Below are 21,845 nucleotides of genomic sequence, written 5' to 3'. Positions count from 1 at the left end.
AAATAATACCGGTGGTCGTAGCCTCATAGCGTATCACCGACGTTCGCTAAATATATGGCGCGGATAGAAAACTGATTTGACTATACTCTAGCTTGAAGCTCAGTTTCTTCCAAAATTATACACAAGCTGCAGGCAAGTATCGAGAGGCTAAATACTTGCCCTGTTATTGACACAACTGATTTTTTATCCTTCTGGCGACAGGCAACACAATAATACAAGTAAACCGTGGCCACAAATTCATGGTGTTGTCTGTAAAGCCAGTGAGGTTGCTAAGTGGCAATAATTATTTTTCTTTTGTGGTGGGTGCTGGATATAGTTGACCCGCCTATGCGCCCCCTATCGGCTATCTTTGTAAGTCTCGGAGCGATGATGGGTCTTCTGGTTCTTTTTCCATCCATAAACCTGGTAAGCCTTTTCAAGGACATATTCTAGAAGAAAGAAGATAGAGTCGGCATGGAAAAGGCAAAGACTTGAGTGGTTTGGGATTCAAAAATCCACTAGAGAAATACTCCATAAAGAAAAATACACCATAAACCCTATGCCACCCACACGATCTATCATAAACAAAGCAACTCCTGGTTTGATTCTCATGTTATGGTACCACTCGCACCACTTCTGACAAGGGACGACCCTACATTTGTTTCCCTATTTTCTGTAATCTATCTCTGAATTTGGAAAATAAGAAGAGGAATGAGGTGATGCCACTTGGCACATCTAAATATTTGTGCTAATCTAACATCAAACTTGGAGATCAATAAAAAAAAAATTTACTCCTATATAAAAGAGTCAATCATAGGAAGTGGTCTGTCACGTCCTCACATCCTTTTATTGAAAAGAAATACTCACCTTATTCTCTTAAAATGATGATAAATGCCTCTAACACGCGACTATGGTTTTTATAGTGTAATTTATCTATAGCAAACATAGAATTTGTTTTATTCGTACCAATGAACCGTCATTTAGCTAGTAGTACTAGTATATTTACACGAGTCTCTGTTCTGTCCAGTTCGAAACTTTGATTCGTCCTGTATAGGTTGAAGAATCCAGAAGCCTCTTCGGCGATGCTTCGCCACAAATCAAACTGACAGACAAACCCACCCCCCTAAGAGACTAAGAACTCTTTCTTCCTCTCATGACGCACTCCTGGTGCCCCCCATCTCTCTTCTCTGTGCTCGCCCTGTGTCCCCCAACGCCTTCCTACCCCGCAGCAGCCGCGTCGCTGCCTCCTTGCGCTGCCGCGTCTGGCTTCCCGTCGTGCCGCCGACCCGGGCGGCACCGTCTCCGTTCCCCGGCCGGATCAGCCACGCCACCCCCTCACCCAACCGGATCCGGCCGCCCGAGGCTCGCCGCCGCCTGAGCCGAAGGCTCCCCTCCTGGTAACTATTTTTTCTCTGTTTTCTTTTTTTTCTCGAAAATGATAAGTTCAAAATAAAAAGTTAACAAAATGAAAGTTGAAAATAAAACCTTAAATCCTTGTATAAAAAGTAAAAGTTCAGAAAACGAAAAGTTCAAAAAATAAAAAAATAAAAGTCAGACAGCACAAAATTAAAAGTTGCAAAAAATGGCAAAACAAAATCCGACAGGCCAAAAAATGGGCTGTCGGAATTCGTCCGCCAGTTTGGTTTCGGGCGGACATTCGTCAAATCAGTAACTATTTATGATTTACGATGTAGCGAACAAATCAACATATACCAACTGAAACCGGTTGAGGAAAAAAAAATCCTGCAAAACCCGGTAACTATGTACATGTACGGTAGATGTCGCCACGTTTCACACCGTCGATAGCATTCTTATCCAACTCCGAGAGACAGACCACAAATCAGCAGATGTTGACAGGTACGAAAATTCTGCTTTCAGAAAGGGGTTAAAACAGAGCAGCAGCCAACCATTGCGTATATATGTCGCCGTCAAGCTGGGAAAAACACTTGCCAGATGCGAACTTTTGATGCATGGTTTTGTACACCTCGGCTTAACAAATTTTGAACCATCAATTCCGCAGTGCGATTGCTGGCCACCAGGATAAAGCGTAAGGGTATTATGGTGCGTGGATCCTTTGCAAAGCACTGGGGTTTGAGCTAATGTGGTGAGGAACGACCGCACAAAGCGACGGAACTACACCAACATGGCAAGTGCATGGTGCGTGGATCCTTTGCAAGCTTGTTCGTGGTGCACAGTCTCCTTATCCATTCAAAACCTGAAGGAGGTGTACACAGTTGTACAACACGTGCCTTCCAAAAAAATATTCTCTCCATTACTAAACGTGAGAAGTCATAGTTATGTTTGAAGTCAAAAAATATAAAGTTTGAACAAATTTACAAAACAGTATCTATTATTCATAGTTTTGTTCTGAGTCAAAAAAATTTAAAGTTTGAACAAATTTACAAAACAGTATCTAGTATATCATGTATACTACAAATACATATCATGATGGATCTAATAAAACTAATCTAAATTGATAGATGTTGGTAGATTTATATAAACTTGGTCGAAGTTTTACAAATTTGATTTAAAACAAAACTAAAACCTTTTAGATTTAGAAACAGATGGAGGAGCTGATTAGATCAATTCATTCTTTTCTAGTTTCTACCTTTCTCATTTATAATATCAATAAGTATAATATGAAAAAAAATCATGGTAATTTAATAAAACTAATTAGAAGTCGTAGACGTTGGTAGATTTTTCTAAACTTTGATCAAAGTTAAAAAAAAAATAACTTAAGAGAAAGGTAAAACTTCTTATTTTTAGGAATGGACGGAGTAGAATCCATCACGTTTTCCACTATAAATTACAGGTCCCCGGTTGTCATTTAGGCCAAGAGTTTTTAGTCATCTGGTACAAGGAGAACAGATTATTATTTTTCTGAGGATGATACTCCCGGCCTCTGTAAGGTGAACATTAATTAGTTCCAACCATTGTAACTTACAAATTTAGAGCTAGATAATATGAGTAGTAAAATTTGAAGGGCGACCTACCTACGGATGGTAGTACACACCAACCGCTAGGAGGGACTACTATCTCAACCGCTAGGAGGGACTACTATCTTAACTACTTTCACCGTTTCTAAATGTAAGATGCTTTAATTTGTCTTAGATCAAACTTTGATCAAGTTACAGAATAATTTACCAACATGTACATTTAGTACTTAATTACTTTTGTTAAATCCGCGATGATATATATCGTTTTAGTGTAGTTATTTGATATTGTAAATATTAGTATTTTTTTTTCTAAAAATATGATCAAACTTTACAATTTTTTTGATTTAGAAGAAAGATAGAACATCTTACATTTATGAACGAAACCGATAGCATAAAGCAGTGAAATGTTGCAACGTACCTACATCAAACGCTAGGGCAATGGTTCCGGTGCTCTTCGTTCATTTGTTTTCTTCCATGCATTCTTGTGGAAATGGAATCAGAATCCGGAGCGACATTATGCCAATAGATTAGAACCAAGATGGACAAAATGGCGAACATTCCAGATTCTCAGCAAAGAAAAACATAAGGAACATTCTCCAACGGAGAACTACCATCTTGCCCCTCCCTGTCTCGCTTTCTTGCCCTATATAAACCAGCGGCAGGGGCTCTGCTCTTCCTCACTCATCAGTCATCACAATTCACAACACACAGCCTGCGCTGCGTCCTGTTACAAATCCTTCCACTTCGTTCTTGCGGCGGCCGATCAAGTTCCCTAGCCTAGCTATTTCAGACACCAGCCATCCCCACTACCGTATCAGCATTTCACCATGACTAATTCGACACTCTACTCGCCGCCGCAAATCCCCGCCGCCGGCCCCTGGAGCTCCCTATACGCTCCCCAAGAACAGCCCGCGAAACCTCGTGACGCGTCGGCGGTGGCAGTACTACCGTCTTCCTCTCCCAAGAAGCCCGCGTACGGAGTGAAGCGGAACCTGGAGATGTGCACGGAGGCGCTCGGGTGCGAGACCGGCGGCTTCGACGCCGCCGGTGACGAAGAAGCCGACGAGGGCGCGGAGAGGAAGCGGCGCGCCAGGAGGGAGGAGACGAAGGTGGAGGCGACCAGAGTACGCCGCCGGGTGCTGCCCCTGCCCCCGCCGCTGACGACGCTGGCGGCCGGCGTGGCGCGCACGCGCATGGTCCACGAGCGCCGCGACGGGCGGCTGGAGGTGTACGCGGTGCGGGCGGCCGGGATGGAGGCGCAGCGGAGCGGCGGGCGCCTCCAGCTCCGCTTCCGCCCCTGCCACGGCTGCAACATTGGCGCCGCGCGCAGCATACAACGAGAAACGGAAGATCAGGCAGAGGAGGAGGCAGAGGAAGTTGATCAGCAGCGGGAGCAGGAAGAGGAGTACGGCGTCGTTGCCAAGTACGTGCGCGGCGGGCGGTGTGCGGAGATGGCGGAAGGTGCCGCGACGGCGGCGAGGCGCGGGGAGAAATGGGAGCCGGAGCAGGCGGCCGCGTTCTGGGTGGCCATCACCTGAACTGAAAACGGGATTCGTTAAACTGCTGGGATTAACTTTCAAAATGATGAAAGCGACACACCTTGTACATAGTAGAAGCAATATTTGGTTGGCTTCATTTTATATCGACTATGGTTTGAGAGCGTACGAAAGATGCGAGATCCGTGATTTTCATTCTTCCAAGGACACACCAGTTTTTACTGAAGACTCTTCGGTTAAAAGTAAAAGGAACTTACCTCCTTGTACTACTGTCTGCTAGCTTTCTGAAACTCGGCGTCTAAGGTCCTCTTTGATTCATCACACAGCTAGAAAAATTCAGAAAAAAAAGAGGATTGCAATGTCATGTCCATTTGATTACTACAAGCTTTAGTTTGGACCAAAGTTTGTTTGATTGCATTGCATCAAAGGATTTCTTCAGACCTCTTCGATTAACACGAAAAATGGAGGAATATCTCCGCAAAAAAAAAGGAGGAATAGGAATTTCCCCCCTTTTATTTTAGTAGTAGTGTTCATGTATTTGATTCATAATAGGAGTGCATTGTAAGAAAGTAGAGGGAAATCTCCTTTGTGGCCTCTTTCATGCCAAAAACACAGGAATTTTAACATCCACTCAGATCTCATTTTAGATTCATTTGTTTCCCAATACTCTATTTTACATATTGTTCTGTATTTTTACTATTCCTATGTTTTGCATTCCTTACGAACTGGATGAAATTTTTCCTCTAAAATGCCAGTACAAAAGAACCCTAGAAAAATTTCTATATGATTCGATCACACAAATCAAACGACCAAAGTAACAAAAATACCTAGAAAATGCAGCTCTTCAAAATTCCTATAAATATCCTTTGAATCAAACAAGACCTAATAAGTAAGTCTCTGTCCAAAGTTTGAATCAAACAAGACCTAATAAGTAACTCCTATATGCAGCTCATATGTGGACAAAACAACGACGACGAAAAAAGGCTCTGGCTTGTCCATGCAATTAATTGTTCCAGTATTGAGTTTGACGCAAGCGCCTCGCACATATGGAGTTACAAGATGATCTAACCACAACCTCGATCTTTTCGTCTCGTCATTTTGTGCCCGTGGATAAACCCTCTGTATAAATCTCCTAATAGAACATAACATGAAGTTCAGAGCTCTCAGGCTATGGCGGCCTAACTCCCTCCGGGGGGCACCCCGCCGGCATGCCTCATGGTGGCGACGATGGACCTCTCCACCTTGGAAAGAAGACGGGAGTTAAGACTCAACGCCCATGATTGCTCCATGGATAGGATGGCCCTCCTTGATCTCTCCATTCTGGAGCATAGAAATGGAAGGAGACGTGCCCTGCCGACTCAACTGTGCCGACTGCCCCTAAACAAGGTATGGATTTCCTTATTGATCGACAGCCTAGAGAACAATTGCGCAGAGATTTCTACGGCAGGTGGCGCGTCCCTATCATGGTGCTGGCAACGCTCGCCCTGATTTCTTCATGGTTGCTTCATTTGGGAGGAGCAAATTCAAACTCACTGAAGTTTCTGTCGGTAATCTCCTAAATGTCTGTCTTGGTGGCAAGCCGGAGGAATTCCGTGTCACAATCCTCAAAGATAGGACTTTTCGCTTCTCGGTCACCAATAAGGCCATTGGTTTTCATATTGCTAAGCTTAGCTCTTTCGAATGTTCCAACTTTGTGGTTTATTTCCACCTTTGGGGTTTCGGAGGCCCGGATTATATGAAAGAGTATGCTGCATGGGAGGAGGAACAACACCAACAATGGCCTCTACCCAAGAAGCCTCTTTCCCCACAGAAATCTGCTAGATCATATGCTGAGGCGCCCAGTCAAGTTCCTCGCCTTACTGGTGCGAATGCCATCCAGATCATCTGACAATCTGCTTTCTTGCGTCCGGAGAAGGCCAATCCTTTGCCTCCACTATCTCCGAGGTAACCTACTAATGAAATTGACCTGGCGGATGCAGATCACTCACCAATTGCTATTCACTTATGCAAGGAAAATCATATTGCTAAATACAGCAAGCAGCAGAAGGAACCCATCCTAGTCAGTACGATCTTTAAGAGGTTGAAATTCCCTGAATCAACCTCGTCGGAGTCAACGTCGGTGACGGAGAAGACGCGGTTCAAACCGGTCAACGGGAAACATACCAACGGTCGTCTCAACAATAATGGGGTTTATTTGGGCCTTAATGTCAATTATGCTAACAATGCCAGTAATGCTGGAGCGGCTTTCATGGGCAATGAAGACCTGGGCCCTAACACTGCTTGGCCCAACTCGAATAAGCCCACGTGCGGCAGATGCCTAAAATCAGGCCATACGGCCGGCACATGTCAAGGCGTTGTTCACTGCCGTTACTGTTTAAAACGGGCACATTTTCAGGTTTTGCCATGCAAGGAAAGTGGACGAAGATTTTGGTTTCCAAAATAAGTCAGGGCGAAAACAAGGATTTATTTTTGCGCCTAGATTCAAAGGAATTTCCAAATCACTCTAGCCAGAGGGGATGGTGGACATGTGGTTCAGATCCACGGTCCAAAAACGCTCTAATCCACCCACCTTTGCCAGTTTCACCGAAAGCGCTAAATATTTTAATCACTTTCCTCCGGACCCTTCGTCTTCCTCCGCCACTGCGCCACCAAAACCCCACTCCACTCGCACGCTTCCTGCTTCAGCCGGCCACTCGGTGACAATGGCGAACTTCCCAGTGGACCCCGCGCCCTTCGTGCCTCGACATCGTCGACGTGCCAGGGCGACTGCAGCAAAGCCGGTATCACATCCGCGGGAGCATTGAGGCCAAGAATGAATGAAGACATCACCATCGTCAACATCAACCCCCCTCCGAACCCGGACAAGCCATTCCATGTCACTAGAGGTATCATCAATAACTTTATAGCCGATCATCTGAGGCTTAGGATCGAGTACCTGCAACTCTGCCCCCTGGGACATGTATACATCCGGATGGACTCTGCTATTGATAGGGATTGACTTGTCCAGAATGGACCTCACCAGCACAATGGGGTCACCTTTACCTCCACACAACATATATAATAGGGGCACTAACTGACGTTCCTTTACTTATAACCAAGAGGTGTGGTTGATGATTCTAGGGTTTCACCAAGACATTTAGGAGGCAGAACATGTGGCAAATGCAATTGCAGATTGGGGCAAACTTGTGCTTTGGGACAAATCGGTTAGCAACTATGCTATAATTGTCATTAAAGTGAAAGTGGAGGATGTGAGTCTGATTCCTTAGAGCATTTTGCTTCTCACATGAGCCTGATTTTCAAGGCAACACTTGGGCTGCTCCTGTTTATATCTTGGATCAGGCTCTGCTTGGTGGGCTTGGACCTAATGAAGATGTGCCACCAGAGAATGGAGCCACTCCACACCCACTTCCAGCTCTCCCCTTCCATGTTGCAGCTCTGCCTGACCTTAATATGGCAGTAGACAATTGGGGTCCATGGGACAAGGTGGTTGACGAAGTTGTGACTTCGACAATGTCCATATTGGTGGACTTGTATCTAGGAAAGTTTTTGAGTGTATGTGTTGGCGAACTCGTCGGCTAACAAGGACACAGGGAACACGATTTACCGAGGTTCAGAGCCCTCGATGAGGTAATACCCCTACGTCCTGCTTGTCTGATCTTGTATCGATGAGTCGATTACAATGGGGTACCACGGAGGCTAGATGCACAGATTCGATCTGGTGAGTGCGTCTAGGCGGCTTCTAACTAAGTTGGAGTCTCCTTGGCTCCCCCTCTTGGTCTTTTTATATATGCAGGAACCTAGGTCTGAGGTAGAGTCCAAATCGGTTACAATGAGAAAATATACTCTAATTAAGCTTTCTTATCTTGAGTCACAAGATTTGGCATGTAGACTTCTTGGAGTCGTTGTAGGCTTCCTTGTGGGCCCCTGGCTGGGCCGTAACGGGTATACTCAAGTCGAGTACGTGGTTAACCACGTCAGTGGTGAATGCTCATGAGAATCATGCTAATGCTCTAGCTCAGGATCTGCTTAACTGGAATGACCTGATCAATGTTGACGTGGCACCTAAAAATACATCTGTCAATGAGCAAGCTGAAGCTGAAAATGAAAGTGAGATCACACTCACACTTAGCTCCAATGCCCCTGCACAACCATCAGAAGGATCTGTGTTTGGCCCTCAGCCTACCGTTGCACCTCATGTTAACCTTGCACTTGCCTTTGATGTTATTGGGCAAGAGAATGTTCCCATGCGAATTGACGGAGAAGCCCACATGCAGAACTTGCTGGTTGGTAGGGTTCAGCTGCCACATTTTTCTCATCAATGGAGGATTTCCCTGTGTTGTATGGGCCTCATCTCACAAGCCCACAGAAGGAGACTCTGTGCCCATCCCCGCACCTTGGGTGGACTTCTTCACTGCTGCACTGATTCCACCTGACTAATTTGCTTGGGCCAGGAAAGTTCTCGTCTACAACATGTGAAAGATCTTCTCAGAAGGTGCTTGCTTTGGCATGGATTTTTCTATTCCAGATGATTGTCCCACTAATTCCCCACTTAGCTGCAAGTTAAGTGCAAGAGTTGTTCATAGCTGCCAAGGCTTCTCCACCCCACAAGCCCCTAAGATTATGGGCTCTAGTGCTGCCAATGTGACCACATCAGTCCTTAAGGTTAAAAGATCAGGAAAACCTCCTGTTGTGATCACTGAAGTCACAAGAAGTGACAGACTGTTACATAAATCTGCTGGCTTCAAGCACTCTACCTATGTTGACAAGCACTGCTTGGCATGTAATGTTCATGTCCCAAAAGTATCAAAGAAAGTGATAAGGAACCTTAGTGAAAGATTTGGCCTTGTCATGGTCTAAGCTAATCAGACTACTGATGGTCATAAGAAGAAGAAAGCCAAGAAGAGTGCCCATGAAGATACAACCAAGAGCAAGAAGACCCAGAAGAAGAGGGATGCATAGATGCTCCACTGGAAGTGGGCTTGGCTATATTTTCTTTTGGTTTGTAATAATTAATAAGACCTCTAAGTTATTGTATTGCAAGATCTCAGAACTTGTGTTAAGTTGGACACACATGAACTTGGGTTGCATTATTGTGGGTAAAATTTCTTGGTTTTATATTGAGTACATCTGATCGGAAGATTATGTCCTGGAATATTAGAGGAACTAACTCCCATAAAAAATGGGCCAACATTCAAAACAAGATGGAGGAAAGTGGATGCTCTATAGCATGTTTTCAGGAAACCAAAAACGCTGATTTTGACTCTGGTTTCATTCGGAACTTCTGTCCTAAATGATTCAACACATTTCTCCTTCTACCATCTACTGGTAGATCTGGGGTTCTCTTGATCACTTGGGTCGGTACTCAATTTAATGGAGAATTGGCTTTTCTGAATGAATTCTCTTGGTCTGTCAACTTCACTTGTCTGAATCTAGGAAGGAATGGATGCTTACCAATATTTATGGCCCATGCTTGGATAATAAAATAACTGAATTCCTAGACTGGTTGAATAACATTGACACAACTGATGATATTGACCAGATTATTATGGGTGATTTTAATTTCCTTAGATCCTCAGAGGACAGAAACAAGCCAGGTGGTAATATTAATGACATGCTTCTATTCAATATTGTCATTCATAGGCATGGATGGGTAGAAATTCCACTTAATGGAAGAAAATACACTTGGAGTAATATGCAAGATAATTCCCTTTTGGAAAAATTGGACCGGTGTTTTACATCGCTGAGTTGGACTATTAACTTCCCTAGTACTGAAATCCTGCCAATGGCAAGAACTGCATTTGATCATGTTTCATGTGTTTTCAAAATTGGTACTAAGTCCACAGATTTTTCAGGTTTGAAAATAATTGGATGGATAGGCCAAGTTTTGAAGAGGTAGTTAAAGACTCATGGGGAAACACCGCCATATCATTGATAGTGCTAAGAGAATTTCGGCCAGGTTTAAATCCCTTAGGTATCATGCAAAAAAATGGACCAAAATCCCATCCAATATAGATACTCTTATTGAGGACCTCAATGATGCAATTCTCCTCTTTGACAGTATTGAGGAATCCAGAATTCTTACCACCGAAGAAGGAGCATTCAGAAAAAAGTGCAAGGATCACCTGTGTGCATGCCTCAACTCTCAAAAAACATACTGGAAACAAAGAGGCAAAATTAAATGGGTAAAACTTGGAGATGAGAACTCAAATTCTTCCACTCACTGGCTACCATCCAGCAAAGGAAAAATAAAATTGCATGTGTAAAGTGAACTGATGGCAGCCTTGAATTTGATCATGATGGGAAAGCTTCCCTTTTCTAGAATGCTTTTAAAGACAGATTGGGCAAAGCTGATAATCACCGAATGGTTCTTAACCTTGAAGAGATCCTATCTGCCCACCCTGACCTCTCCTTCCTTGAGGAGGCCTTCTCTCCTGAAGAAATTAAAAAAGTGGTCAAGGACCTACCCAATAACAAATCTCCTGGCCCAAATGGTTAACTTATTTATCAAGAAATACTGGCACATCATTAAACAGGATTTTATTGAACTTTGCAACCAATTCTATGCTAGGACAATGGATTTAAACTGTATCAACAGTTGTTTAATTTCTTTGATTCCCAAGTCAGACAAGTCAGAAGGAGTCAATGGCTACAGGCCCATCTCACTGCTAAACTGTACTCTGAAGATCCTTACCAAATTGTTGGCTAATAGTCTCAAGCTGTTATTCATGAAGATAATTCACAGAAATCAGTATGGCTTCGTTAAGACTAGAACTGTACAAGATTGCATGGCATGGGCACTGGAATACTTTCATGCATGCAATAGATCCAAAGCGAAACTGTGCTCAAAATTGATTTTGAGAAGACTTTTGACATGGTCAATCAATCTGCTCTGCTGGAAATCCTTAGAGCTTTGGGCTTTGGGACCAAATGGTGTGAATGGATCAGAATGTCTCTCTATAGCCACATCTCATGTCATTCTGAATGGCAACCCAAGGAAAATCATACATTGCAAGAGAGGCCTAAGGAAGGGGGATCCTCTCTCACCTCTCCTATTTGTTCTCCTGGCTGATGTTCTCCAATCTTGCATCAACCATGCTATGACCATGCATCGTCTTAGTCTGCCAATTGCTTCTGCTGCCTGCACAGAATTCCCTATAATACAATATGATGATGATATTTTGATTATCATGAAAGCAGTCAATCAGCTCCTGGTCATGAAGAGCATCCTGGATAATTTCCACATGTCTACAGGGCTTAAGGTCAACTACCCAAAATCCAGTCTGATCATAAACATGGATCCCACTTTAACCCAGCTGCTTTCTGAATTGTTTGGGTGCAAAATTGAGCGCCTTCCTTTCGCATACTTAGGTCTACCACCTGGGCTTTCCAGGCCAAAAATCCAAGACTTCATGCCATTGATCAAGAGAGTGGAAACAGACTCACCTGCTTTTCAAATTTGCTATCATATGGAGGCAAACTTCAGCTGGTAAACTCAGTGCTCTCTCCTCTGCAATCCTTTTTCATGAGCACATTTTTTATGCCCAAAGGCGTGATTGATCAGATTGTCAAATATAGAAGGCATTGCTTGTGGAGAGGACAATATCTCACAAAAAAAAAAACTCCCCTTGCAGCATGGGAAATGGTTTGTCGCCCTAAAAAAAGAAGGTGGCCTTGGGATTTATGAACCTGAATTTCCAGAATAAAGCGCTTCTCCTAAAAAAAATTGTACAAATTCTTCAACAAACATGACATCCCTGGGTCAACTGGATTTGGGAACAACAATATTCAACTGGCCTCCCACCCTCTTGCTGTGACAATGCATCATTCTGACGGAATGACATTCTAAAACTGCTTGATGACTTCAAAAGGCTGGTTGTCTGCAATCAGAACCTGGGTGACACTATACTCTTCTAGAAAGATAATTGGACAGGAAAATCACTTGAGACTCAGTGGCCTCACCTCTTTTCATATGTCATGGACCAAAATATTTCATCCAAGAGAATCATGGATACTGAGGATTTAACTAGTCCCTTTCACCTTCCCTTATCACAAGAGTCACATGATCAACTCCACTTGATGCAAGAACTTGTCACTACCCCAACACCTACCCTAACCAAGGATGTCTAGTCTTACATTTGGAACAAAGAGGAGTTCCTACCTACCCAGGTTTATCAAGCCCAGATTATCCACCTTGAAATCCCAATCTCCATCAAATGGCTGTGGGAAAGCTAATGCCAACTGAAGCATAAATTCTTCTTCTAGCTTCTACTCATTGATAGAATCAACACTAGAGCCATGCTTCAAAAAAGACAATTCCATGTCCACTCCTTTAACTGCATCATGTGTGAAGGCAATGTGCTGGAAACCAGGGATCATGTTTTCTTTCACTGCAAATTTGCTAAGTCTTGCTGGCAATATCTCTGGCCTGATTTCTCTGCTAAGCAGAATGCGCATGCCAATGTGATCCATTTTAAGGAAGAACTTAGGGTCCCTTTCCATTTAGAAATCATGGTCCTGTGTGCATGGAGCATCTGGAAAACTAGAAATGACTTCATCTTCAACAATATTACTCCTAGCTTCTATCGGTGCAGAAGGCTATTCAAAGAGGAACTTAATCTTGTCTTCCATAGATCTAAGAAAAAGAAATATGTAAATTTCGAGACATTGATCTCACATTTTAGATAGATTTTGAGGCTTTGCCTTTGTACATATTTTTGAGGCTTTTCCTTTGTACATTTTTATATTTTAATATATGACAGTAGGTCTATGATCTACTGTCCTTTCCCTCAAAAAAAAATCCTCTGTATAAAGGGAATTAATTCTAGATGTCAGTCGTAGGGGTGTTGTTTTGAGGAACATAAAGTACCTACTGCAATATATTAACGATGAAAAGTTACAGTGAGGTAATTACATGTAAAGAAATCAAATGGCTGTCGTCAATCCAGTGCTTAAAATTGCAGTAAGCCGTTCTCTCTCTTTGCCCTGTGGAAGATTAGCAGCAGTAGACACTAGTCTAGACGATAATAGATATGTGGTACAAACCGAACTAAAGAGGTGCACAAGTGCGCGACACTTCGACATGTACTTCATAAGGTAGCAGCACGTGCAGCACGGTGGATTTTGGCTGAAATATTGAAGTCCGGATAGCCATGAATAATCATCGGGTAATACCAAACTAGAGTAGATAATATAATCATCGGGTAATACCGACTCCTTTAGCACTTCCCGTATTTGCTCACATTTCCTCGAAAAAAGTATCCTTATCTACAAGGGATAACATAAACAAGGATATTTGTACATATTTGCATTTATTAGTGATTAGCAGGCAAGTTGAAAGAATAATCAAATAAATGATTCAAATTGTCCGGTTTTAACAAGGGTAGAAATGAGTGTAAGTCCACTCATCAATAGGCTACAATTGGACTTGGATTACATGTCAGGTTATGTATTCGAGTCGAAGACTTGTATCCTGAGCCTAGTATATAAAGGTGTCGTGGATAGTCAAATCGACTAGACGAAGCTGGTAGGTTGTTAGACACAGATTACAAGGGAAAAGTCTGGTGCCTGCTCCAAGGATGACCGGACCGGCGTGGATGACCGCACCAGCGTGGCGCGGTGACCGTGATGTGACCGATGACCTTGACAGGCTTGTCGTCGACTATACTATGTTTGATAGTACATGGGGAGGAGTGCCCGTTAGGCATGCCACGCACATAAAGGCATTGATTGCTGAATCTCGTTAACAAATATCGTCTCCCGTCTACTTTCCACAACGATCTAATTGTGTATAAAGCTAACATCTATGAATCTGTTTTGCTATTCTGTAGCAGCCGCGAGGACACTGTAATGGTAGGAGTATATATGTGCACGGTCATAGCCAGTATAAAATCCAACAAACGTTAAAAGTGAAGACTTCAGTTTTTATAAGACAGTCATGGTGAAATTTACTTGCAAGGAAACTCTCACTGTTGGGCTTACAAAGTGCCAAAATGAATATGTAGACTGAATAAAGTAGCATTCTGTTCATTTTGTAAGATCCCAGTGAGGTAATGATAGAGCTAATTTAGCTCATGCAAGCACTAAAACTAAACATTATCCGCTGTTTTTTATATATCTAATTTTTGTCAAGAAACTCGATCGGGGAGTCAAAGTAAAATGAAACAGTGCAAAAAGCAATTGAAAGTTTATGCTTAACAGAATCATTTGTAGCACATGACATAGGTTGATCGAGTACTACAATAACATCGACAATTGACTGTCAGAGAGTACCATCCAAGAGCTAATTGCAATACACCGACAGAACAAAAGGAAACACACATCAGTTCATACAGCTAAGCAAACTCCTGAAACCAGACATGGGAAAGGATGATCTTGTCAATGTGCATGAAATTCGCAAATGTAAGGATGAGAATCATGTCGATGGACCATTTTGGCTGCCATGCACCCCTGCATAGGAGACAAATTGAAGCCAAACTGCATCAGTATCACAACAGGCAGGTGTAGACTTGTTAATGAGTGATGACTCAAAGAAAACACAACAAATGCTGACGGGCTAAACTAAACTAGCAAAGAACTTGCAGAACAGAATTTGATTGGAACTGAGTAATTTGTGCCAAATCGAAGGTCAATGATATTCAATTGAGACAACTAGCTCCCACTAATCTAGCAACCCTTTTCTAGGTTATAATACAGATGCAAAACTCTATAGTGTAATAAGTAGACAAGATTGCATAAGTATAAGGGCGATTAAGGTAAGGGAGCCCGCATAAAAGTTTCACAAACTTTATATAAGCCCACTCTACTATTCAGCTTCTGTTTTGCTAAAAATCAGCAGGGTGTGTACACAGATTTAGCAGTAATATAGCATACTGTAATAGGATATATGCACAAATTTAGCACCAGCGGCTGAACTTTAGATTTTTGCGAAAGTTTGGATGAACAATTACATCCTTGTTGCACCTAGAAGCATGCTAATTATCCACATATAACATTTACTCACCAGAGCTGAGATCAGTAAGAGAGCACCTAGAAGTTCTAGCCTAGAAGTTTTAGGCTAGAAGAGAGCGTCCCCAAGATGTTGGATACTTTTGCGCGTACATCATTCATTGACAAGCTCTCAGGTGCCAGAACCACGGTTAATCCTTTAAGCATTGGCGCACTTCTGATTATCAGTTGCAAGAAATCAAACTCATGGTTGTCACCCTTGAAACCGCTGATTTTCACTTCTTTGAGAGCAGTCAAGGAGATAACTTGTGTTGTCCATTCCGTAGGCTCACAAGCACAATCTGCATGACATGTTTCTTGCTCCTGAAATAGAAATTTAAATGTGAATTACTACACGAAGTTTTATTGGGACATATAAGCAGAACACTAGAGAATTACCGTTGATCTCCGTAAAACGACCTTAAGCTTCTTCACAGTAGTACGGATCTCTTGCATCCCAAGGATAAGCGACAAGAGTGCTCCAAAAGAATGCCCCATTGTTCTAAGACGTAGCTCCAAAACAGAGAAGTCAGTGACCATATGCTTCTTTATCTCCCGCACAAAGTTGGCTATTTCCGGGGAAAAATGTAACGAGCCCTGAAAAAGAATGTGGCACGGTATATATCATTCCTAAAATTCAGTTTAATCGTCGATTCTAGCAAATCGAGGAGGAGAGGAGACATACATTGCGGGCATGAATTTTCAGCGAAGTGGGCTGCCCCTCTCTCTGTCCAGTCTGAAACATCAATTTCTCGAGGCACCACAAAGCAAAACCAATAGTCTCACTTGGGAAGGCACAGACCCACCAGAGCTTCTCCACCTTTGGTGCCAGGACATGGATGCTTGCCTCGGGAGAGGAAACTATGGACACTGTCAATTCCTTAAGCTAGGGGGCAATGATCTCGACATGTTTTCCCCAGTTTATTGCGGCGTGCAGGACGAGCTCCTGTAGCAATGCCGAATGGACCTTCAGGTGTTCCTCTCTGAGAAAAATGCCGGGCGTGCTGAGAGTAAGCGAGCGCAGGCGCGGGCACTGGAGGAACAAGGCTTCGAGGTCGGTGACCGTGCAACCTGACAGACACAGCGTTTCAAGCAAAGGAAGCGGTGCTCGTCACTGCCAGTGGGCGAAAGGACTAAGAAGGAGTCCGACTGTATCAGGATGGAGGTGGCGCGGCGAAAGGAAGGTAGGTCGATGCTATTTCTTGTCAAGATGCTTAATAAGCCAGATGGGATCGAGAACACTAGCTCCTCCGGATCAAGCCGTGCGGCAGCACGCAGCAGCGAGCTGACACTGGCGGTATTAGCCTGTAGTTCCTCCGTTGGGATGGCCTCGGCCTGCTGGGGGATGGCGATGTCGAGAAGGGAAACCCCAGGAGAGATGCGGCTGAGGGCTGCTTCGATCGAGGGAAATGCGACGTTACGGAAAACAAGCTTGCGGAGTCCTGTCCAGAGGTCACGCCACCGGCGGGAGACGAGGCCGGTGCTTCCGGCTGTGCTTACGCAACCCAGGCAGGCAAGAACCAGGAGAAGTAAATCATCGGGAAGGGCACTCACGCGGTCGGTGCCTGTGTCTAGATCATCTGGCTGGGAGGAACGTTGGCGACGTGTTGACCTGGACTCCTCCATCCAAACGTTGCAAACCCCTACCAATCGACGTGCCTAGATCCCCTCCTTGTCTTGTCAATTCTTATAATTCAGAAAAAAAATGTTAATCAGCGAAAAAGGAGGAGTTGGGACAAAGAGAGGGATGGTGTAAGGGTACTGACCAGGTGATGATCTCGACAAGGATGCACGAGACGTGACAGCGCCAACTTGACACCGACGAAGGCGGCGTCGGATCTGAGGAGAAGATAGGGCAAGAGGTTTAGCTTTAGTGATGGCCTTATTAGAGCGCGGAGGACTTACTGGACCGTATATGTGGTGATGAATTCGACGAGCAGAGAGGAGGACGGAGCAGCGCGACTTCGCTGGCGGAGTGCCTAATCGGGTAGGATGGAGGCGGCGGCGGATTTGAGAAGATAGTGCGAGGGATTTAGCTTTAAGGAGGACCTTATTAGAGCACGGAGGAGCCTGACTTACCTAACCGTATAGGTGGTGATGAATTCGACGAGCAGAGAGGAGGACGGAGCAGTGCGCCTTCGCCGGCGAAGTGCCTAAGCGGGTAGGACGGATGCGGTGGCGGATCTGAGGAGAAGATAGTGCGAGGGGTTTAGTTTTAGGGAGGGCCTTATTAGAGCGTGGAGGAGCCTGAATTACCTAACCGTATAGGTGGTGATGAATTCGACGAGTAGAGAGGAGGACAGAGCAGTGCGCCTTCGCCAGCGGAGTGCCTAATAGGGTAGGACGGAGGCGGCGGCGGATCTGAAGAGAAGATAGGGCGAGGAGTTTAGTTTTAGGGAGGGCCTTATCAGAGCACGGAGGAGCCTGACTTACCTTACCGTATAGGTGGTGATGAATTCGACGAGCAGAGAGGACGACGGAGCAGTGCGGCTTCGTCAGCGGAGTGCCTAGTCAGGGTACAACGGAGGCAAATCTAGATCTGGGGAGAAGAGATAATGAGGCGGTATGCAATGGTGCAAGGGGGAGAGAGACATGTGTATCCAATATTATTTTTGGAATTTAGCACAACTGTAATTATTGACATCCTGAAGTATCAAACAATTTACTGACGAATAAATTATTAGTGTTTATAAATGGACGGTCTAGTATCGTGGAGTCCAGGTGGCTGAACACTTTCTCTTGTATCATCATGATGCAATCATGAGATCAATAAGATACTCCCATTATCTAAGCAAACTAGCCGTTTAATTTTTTACTAGTGTTCTATTAAGTTATTATAAATTTTAAGAATAAAGTGCAAAGTAAAGTTTACTTTTCTACAATTGAAAAGTTCTAAATTTGCAGATCAAAGTTATGCAACCATTTCAACCAATAAAAAATAAATCACTAACTTGTTTTCAGAATTGCTATTGCTGAGTTGCCACCACATTAGCTTTGAGTTTGCCTTTCAAATTTAGGTCTTAAACCTACCTTCTTAGACTGTGATAGAAATCCAACCTTTTAGGTGTTGAACTTTCTTTGAAGTGTGTCTGATATACATATAAGACATCACCGCTTGACTAAGATTTTTGTAAGTGTGAGATCGAGATAGACAATGGGGGGGGGGGGGGAGGGGGGGTTGAATGATTGCGCGGAAGCAAATTAAAAAAATTCTCGAAAATTCAAACCCTGAAACCCTAATCTGTTCGTGATAGTAAATCCAATGTAACTTTAGATGGCTGCACCACAAATTACGTATGAGTATGAAAAAGAAAGGTATTGAAATTATCTAACCAACACAATAAGAATCAGCTTAATCGGACGTACCAATCAAAAGATATGATCAAAACACTAACAGCTGGCAGAAAGTTACGAGGATTAATCTAAAATCAATTTTGAGGAATAACAAGAAAGATGAATTAATCGCAATCTTTCCTTGATCTCGTGAGAAACCTGGAGCAACGTGTTATGTTCTTGTGAGAAAGCTGCACCAAAGTGTTAGAAAGATCTAGCACGAAGATTTCACGAAGATCGAAAAGAACAGAGATGACACCGCTAACGAATCTCTTTATTGCAACGATGTCGATCGATTGCAAAAGATTCAACCATGCATCCAAGAACTCTCCAAGGATTGATCTAGATCCAAAGCTCTGAGTTCCCTCCCGTCCTTACTAAAACCCTAACTAGGGCACCCTCTATTTATACGGGAAAATTCGCGACTCTAAACCGAGTCTGAATCCAACACGAACTCCTATGTCTTTATTCTGTCTGTGGGGCCCGCATACGACCTCGGATTGAGATGACTCCAAAAGAAAAGTTGTTCGTCTCGACGACGCGCACAACTTTCATGTGGACCACTTTTGCATCGGATACCATCTTGTGGACCCATTTGTTCAGGCCTTGTTTGTTTGGGCTTCTGCTTCAGCTTTTGGTGTTTTTAACAATCTCAGAAGCACTTCTCCTGTTTACACACGAAGCTGGGAAGCACTTCCGGACATGCTTTTGGTGCTTTTAAAAATCTTAAAAGCACTTCTCCTGTTTACACATGATGCTAAGAAGCACTTCCGGACATGCTTTTAGTGCTTCCGGATGTGCTTCTCAGCTTCATGTGTAAACGGTAGAAGTGCTTTTGAGATTGCTAGAAGCACCAAAGTTGAATCAGAAGCCCAAACAAACAAGGCCTCAGTCTTTAACAGCTCTCAACCAGTCAGGACTGGACCTAGGTTTCTTCACGTCGATGCCACTCCATGCCATCCACTCTTCTTGTGATGTCTTCAAAACTCGACCATCACGTGTCGAATATCTCCAATACCGTACATCTCTGGTATACACAACATACGACAAACCGGTGCCCTCCCGGATCATCGTAACCTTCACTTTCCATTGTTCCTTCACACGAACGTCCCGCATGACCTTGATCCTCGATCTCAGCTTCTCCCAAGCTTCGTCCCTCAATCCAGCCATCGACCACGTTCCTCTAGCTCCGGCAACACCTGAAAGCGAACACACAAATAACCAGTACGATCACAAGTCCACAACTTGACACAGGGTAAGTTTCACACAACTCACGCTATGTTTTCACATAAGAAACTAATGGATCAACACACCACTAGCAAAGCATTAAGTCCAAACAAAATACATCTCATCACATAAGTATCCATATTACCCAAACTATCCACATCAGTGTTTCACTAAACACTTGCCAATGTTACACATCACCTATGATTTCACACTAAGCATCTCTAAAACAAAAGTTTAGCAGCACATCTATCGCTGCATAAGAATACTTCATTGATTTTATGACGCGTTGAAAGTACAAATATTGCTTTTGAAAGATGTATTTTTCTTGTACAAAACCATCAACGAGTAAAGTCGATCGGAGGGAGTACTAATTGTTGCCAGATTCTAGCATATGTATTCTTTTTTTTATTCTTGTACACAGGGAAACTTCTCAGAATCAAGACGAAGTAACGAGATGAACATGGTAACATTTGATGCCAGCTGGAATTGCTAATATGCTACATCAAACCAGTAACTCAAGGAGATCATAAGTTGGGGCGGAGCTAATTGGCGGTCGTCCGCCCCGCGCGGTCGATTCCGACAGGTGTGAACGGGACAGTGTGGGGAGGCACCAACCGCACCACTGCTTCTTCTTCCTCCGCCTGTGATGTGTTGACCCGCCGGCTGGCACTGGCCCAACCGAGGGTCTCCCGCCGCCCCGCCCCGCCCCGCCTCAACCGCTGCCACCGCCGGTCTGCCGCCACCCCTGGCCATCCCTCTAAACCTGAGCACCATCATCTTCTCCCGCACCGGCCACCGCCCCGCCCCCTAACCCTAAGGTAGACTGTTAGACTTACCTCGCCAGCGGCTCATCTCCTGCTCGCCTCCGCCGTTGCCGCGCCGGCTCGGACACGGCTCGCCCTCACCTCCTCCGACGCGGCCCGCCACGTCATCGTTGTCGGCTCCAGCTCGACAACCCCTCGCCTCCGCATTCGCGGCCCGCCGCATCGCAGCCTGCAGCTGCTCGGGAGAGAGAGAGGGAGAGAGAGAGATGAGAAGGAGAGAGACCACGCTTGGAAGAGATGAAACGAGAAAAAGAAGGCGGAAGGGATAAGGAAAGTGGGTGGGCCCTGCCGGGATTAACTCCACCAGATTCTTCCACGTGGTTTGTTGGCGGCGGTTAGGCGCGAAAGAGTTAATCCGGATAAGTTGATGTTCCGACAATGGTAATAACGAGCATGGACGATTACACAAAAGTAACAATGGCTAAACGTTTTCTAATCAAAACTTAGGGTCCTTAAGGGGTATATAAAGAGGAGATGGAGAGGGTTTTCATGCACCTTGTGAAAGTGGATCAAATCCAACTCCATCTCTAAATTTCCTAACAAAACATAAATAAATTTGGAAAACATAGAAGTGCGTCGATCAACTTGTTTAGTGTAACATATTTGGTAAGCAAACTTTACAGGAGACTCCTCATGTAGGATTCAAGGCTCCAACTAGCACACATCTGTTCTACTCCCTCCGTTCCTTAAATTAGGACGTATATTGTTTTATTTGACCAATCCTTTAACCAAGATTTAGTCTATTAATATATATATATATATATATATATATATAGTGAAATAAAATTGATATCATTGGATTCGTATTCAATAGCACTCCTTCTGATCCTAAATTCTTGACTCAAATTTGTCCAAATATGGATGTATCTATTCTTAAAAAGCGTCTAGATACATGTAATATTTCGACAACAATTTAGAATCGGAGGGAGTACTTGTCTGTGATTATGATTTATATCACATTAGTCACACATCGATGGAGTAATTCTTGGTCAAACCCTCGGTCAAAGAAACAATATATGCCTTAATTTAAGAAACATAGGGAGTATCTTATAAGATTGGCCAGGTTC

The 21,845-nt window shown here is 43.9% G+C and overlaps 1 protein-coding gene across 1 annotated transcript; it reads left to right on the top strand.

Moving 5' to 3' along the window:
* Positions 1 to 3,556: 3,556 nt before the first annotated feature.
* LOC104582676 (protein FANTASTIC FOUR 1) lies at positions 3,557 to 4,775 on the top strand. The gene has a single exon (XM_010233147.3). It carries the CDS (start codon positions 3,743 to 3,745, stop codon positions 4,451 to 4,453), a length of 711 nt encoding a protein of 236 aa, XP_010231449.1. The 5' UTR covers positions 3,557 to 3,742; the 3' UTR covers positions 4,454 to 4,775.
* Positions 4,776 to 21,845: the final 17,070 nt, after the last annotated feature.

The sequence above is a fragment of the Brachypodium distachyon genome, chromosome 2, assembly GCF_000005505.3.
Source record: "Brachypodium distachyon strain Bd21 chromosome 2, Brachypodium_distachyon_v3.0, whole genome shotgun sequence".
NCBI classification, from domain to species: domain Eukaryota; kingdom Viridiplantae; phylum Streptophyta; class Magnoliopsida; order Poales; family Poaceae; genus Brachypodium; species Brachypodium distachyon.
Note: the sequence above shows the minus strand (reverse complement) of the source record. Positions and strands in the feature narration are given on the sequence as shown.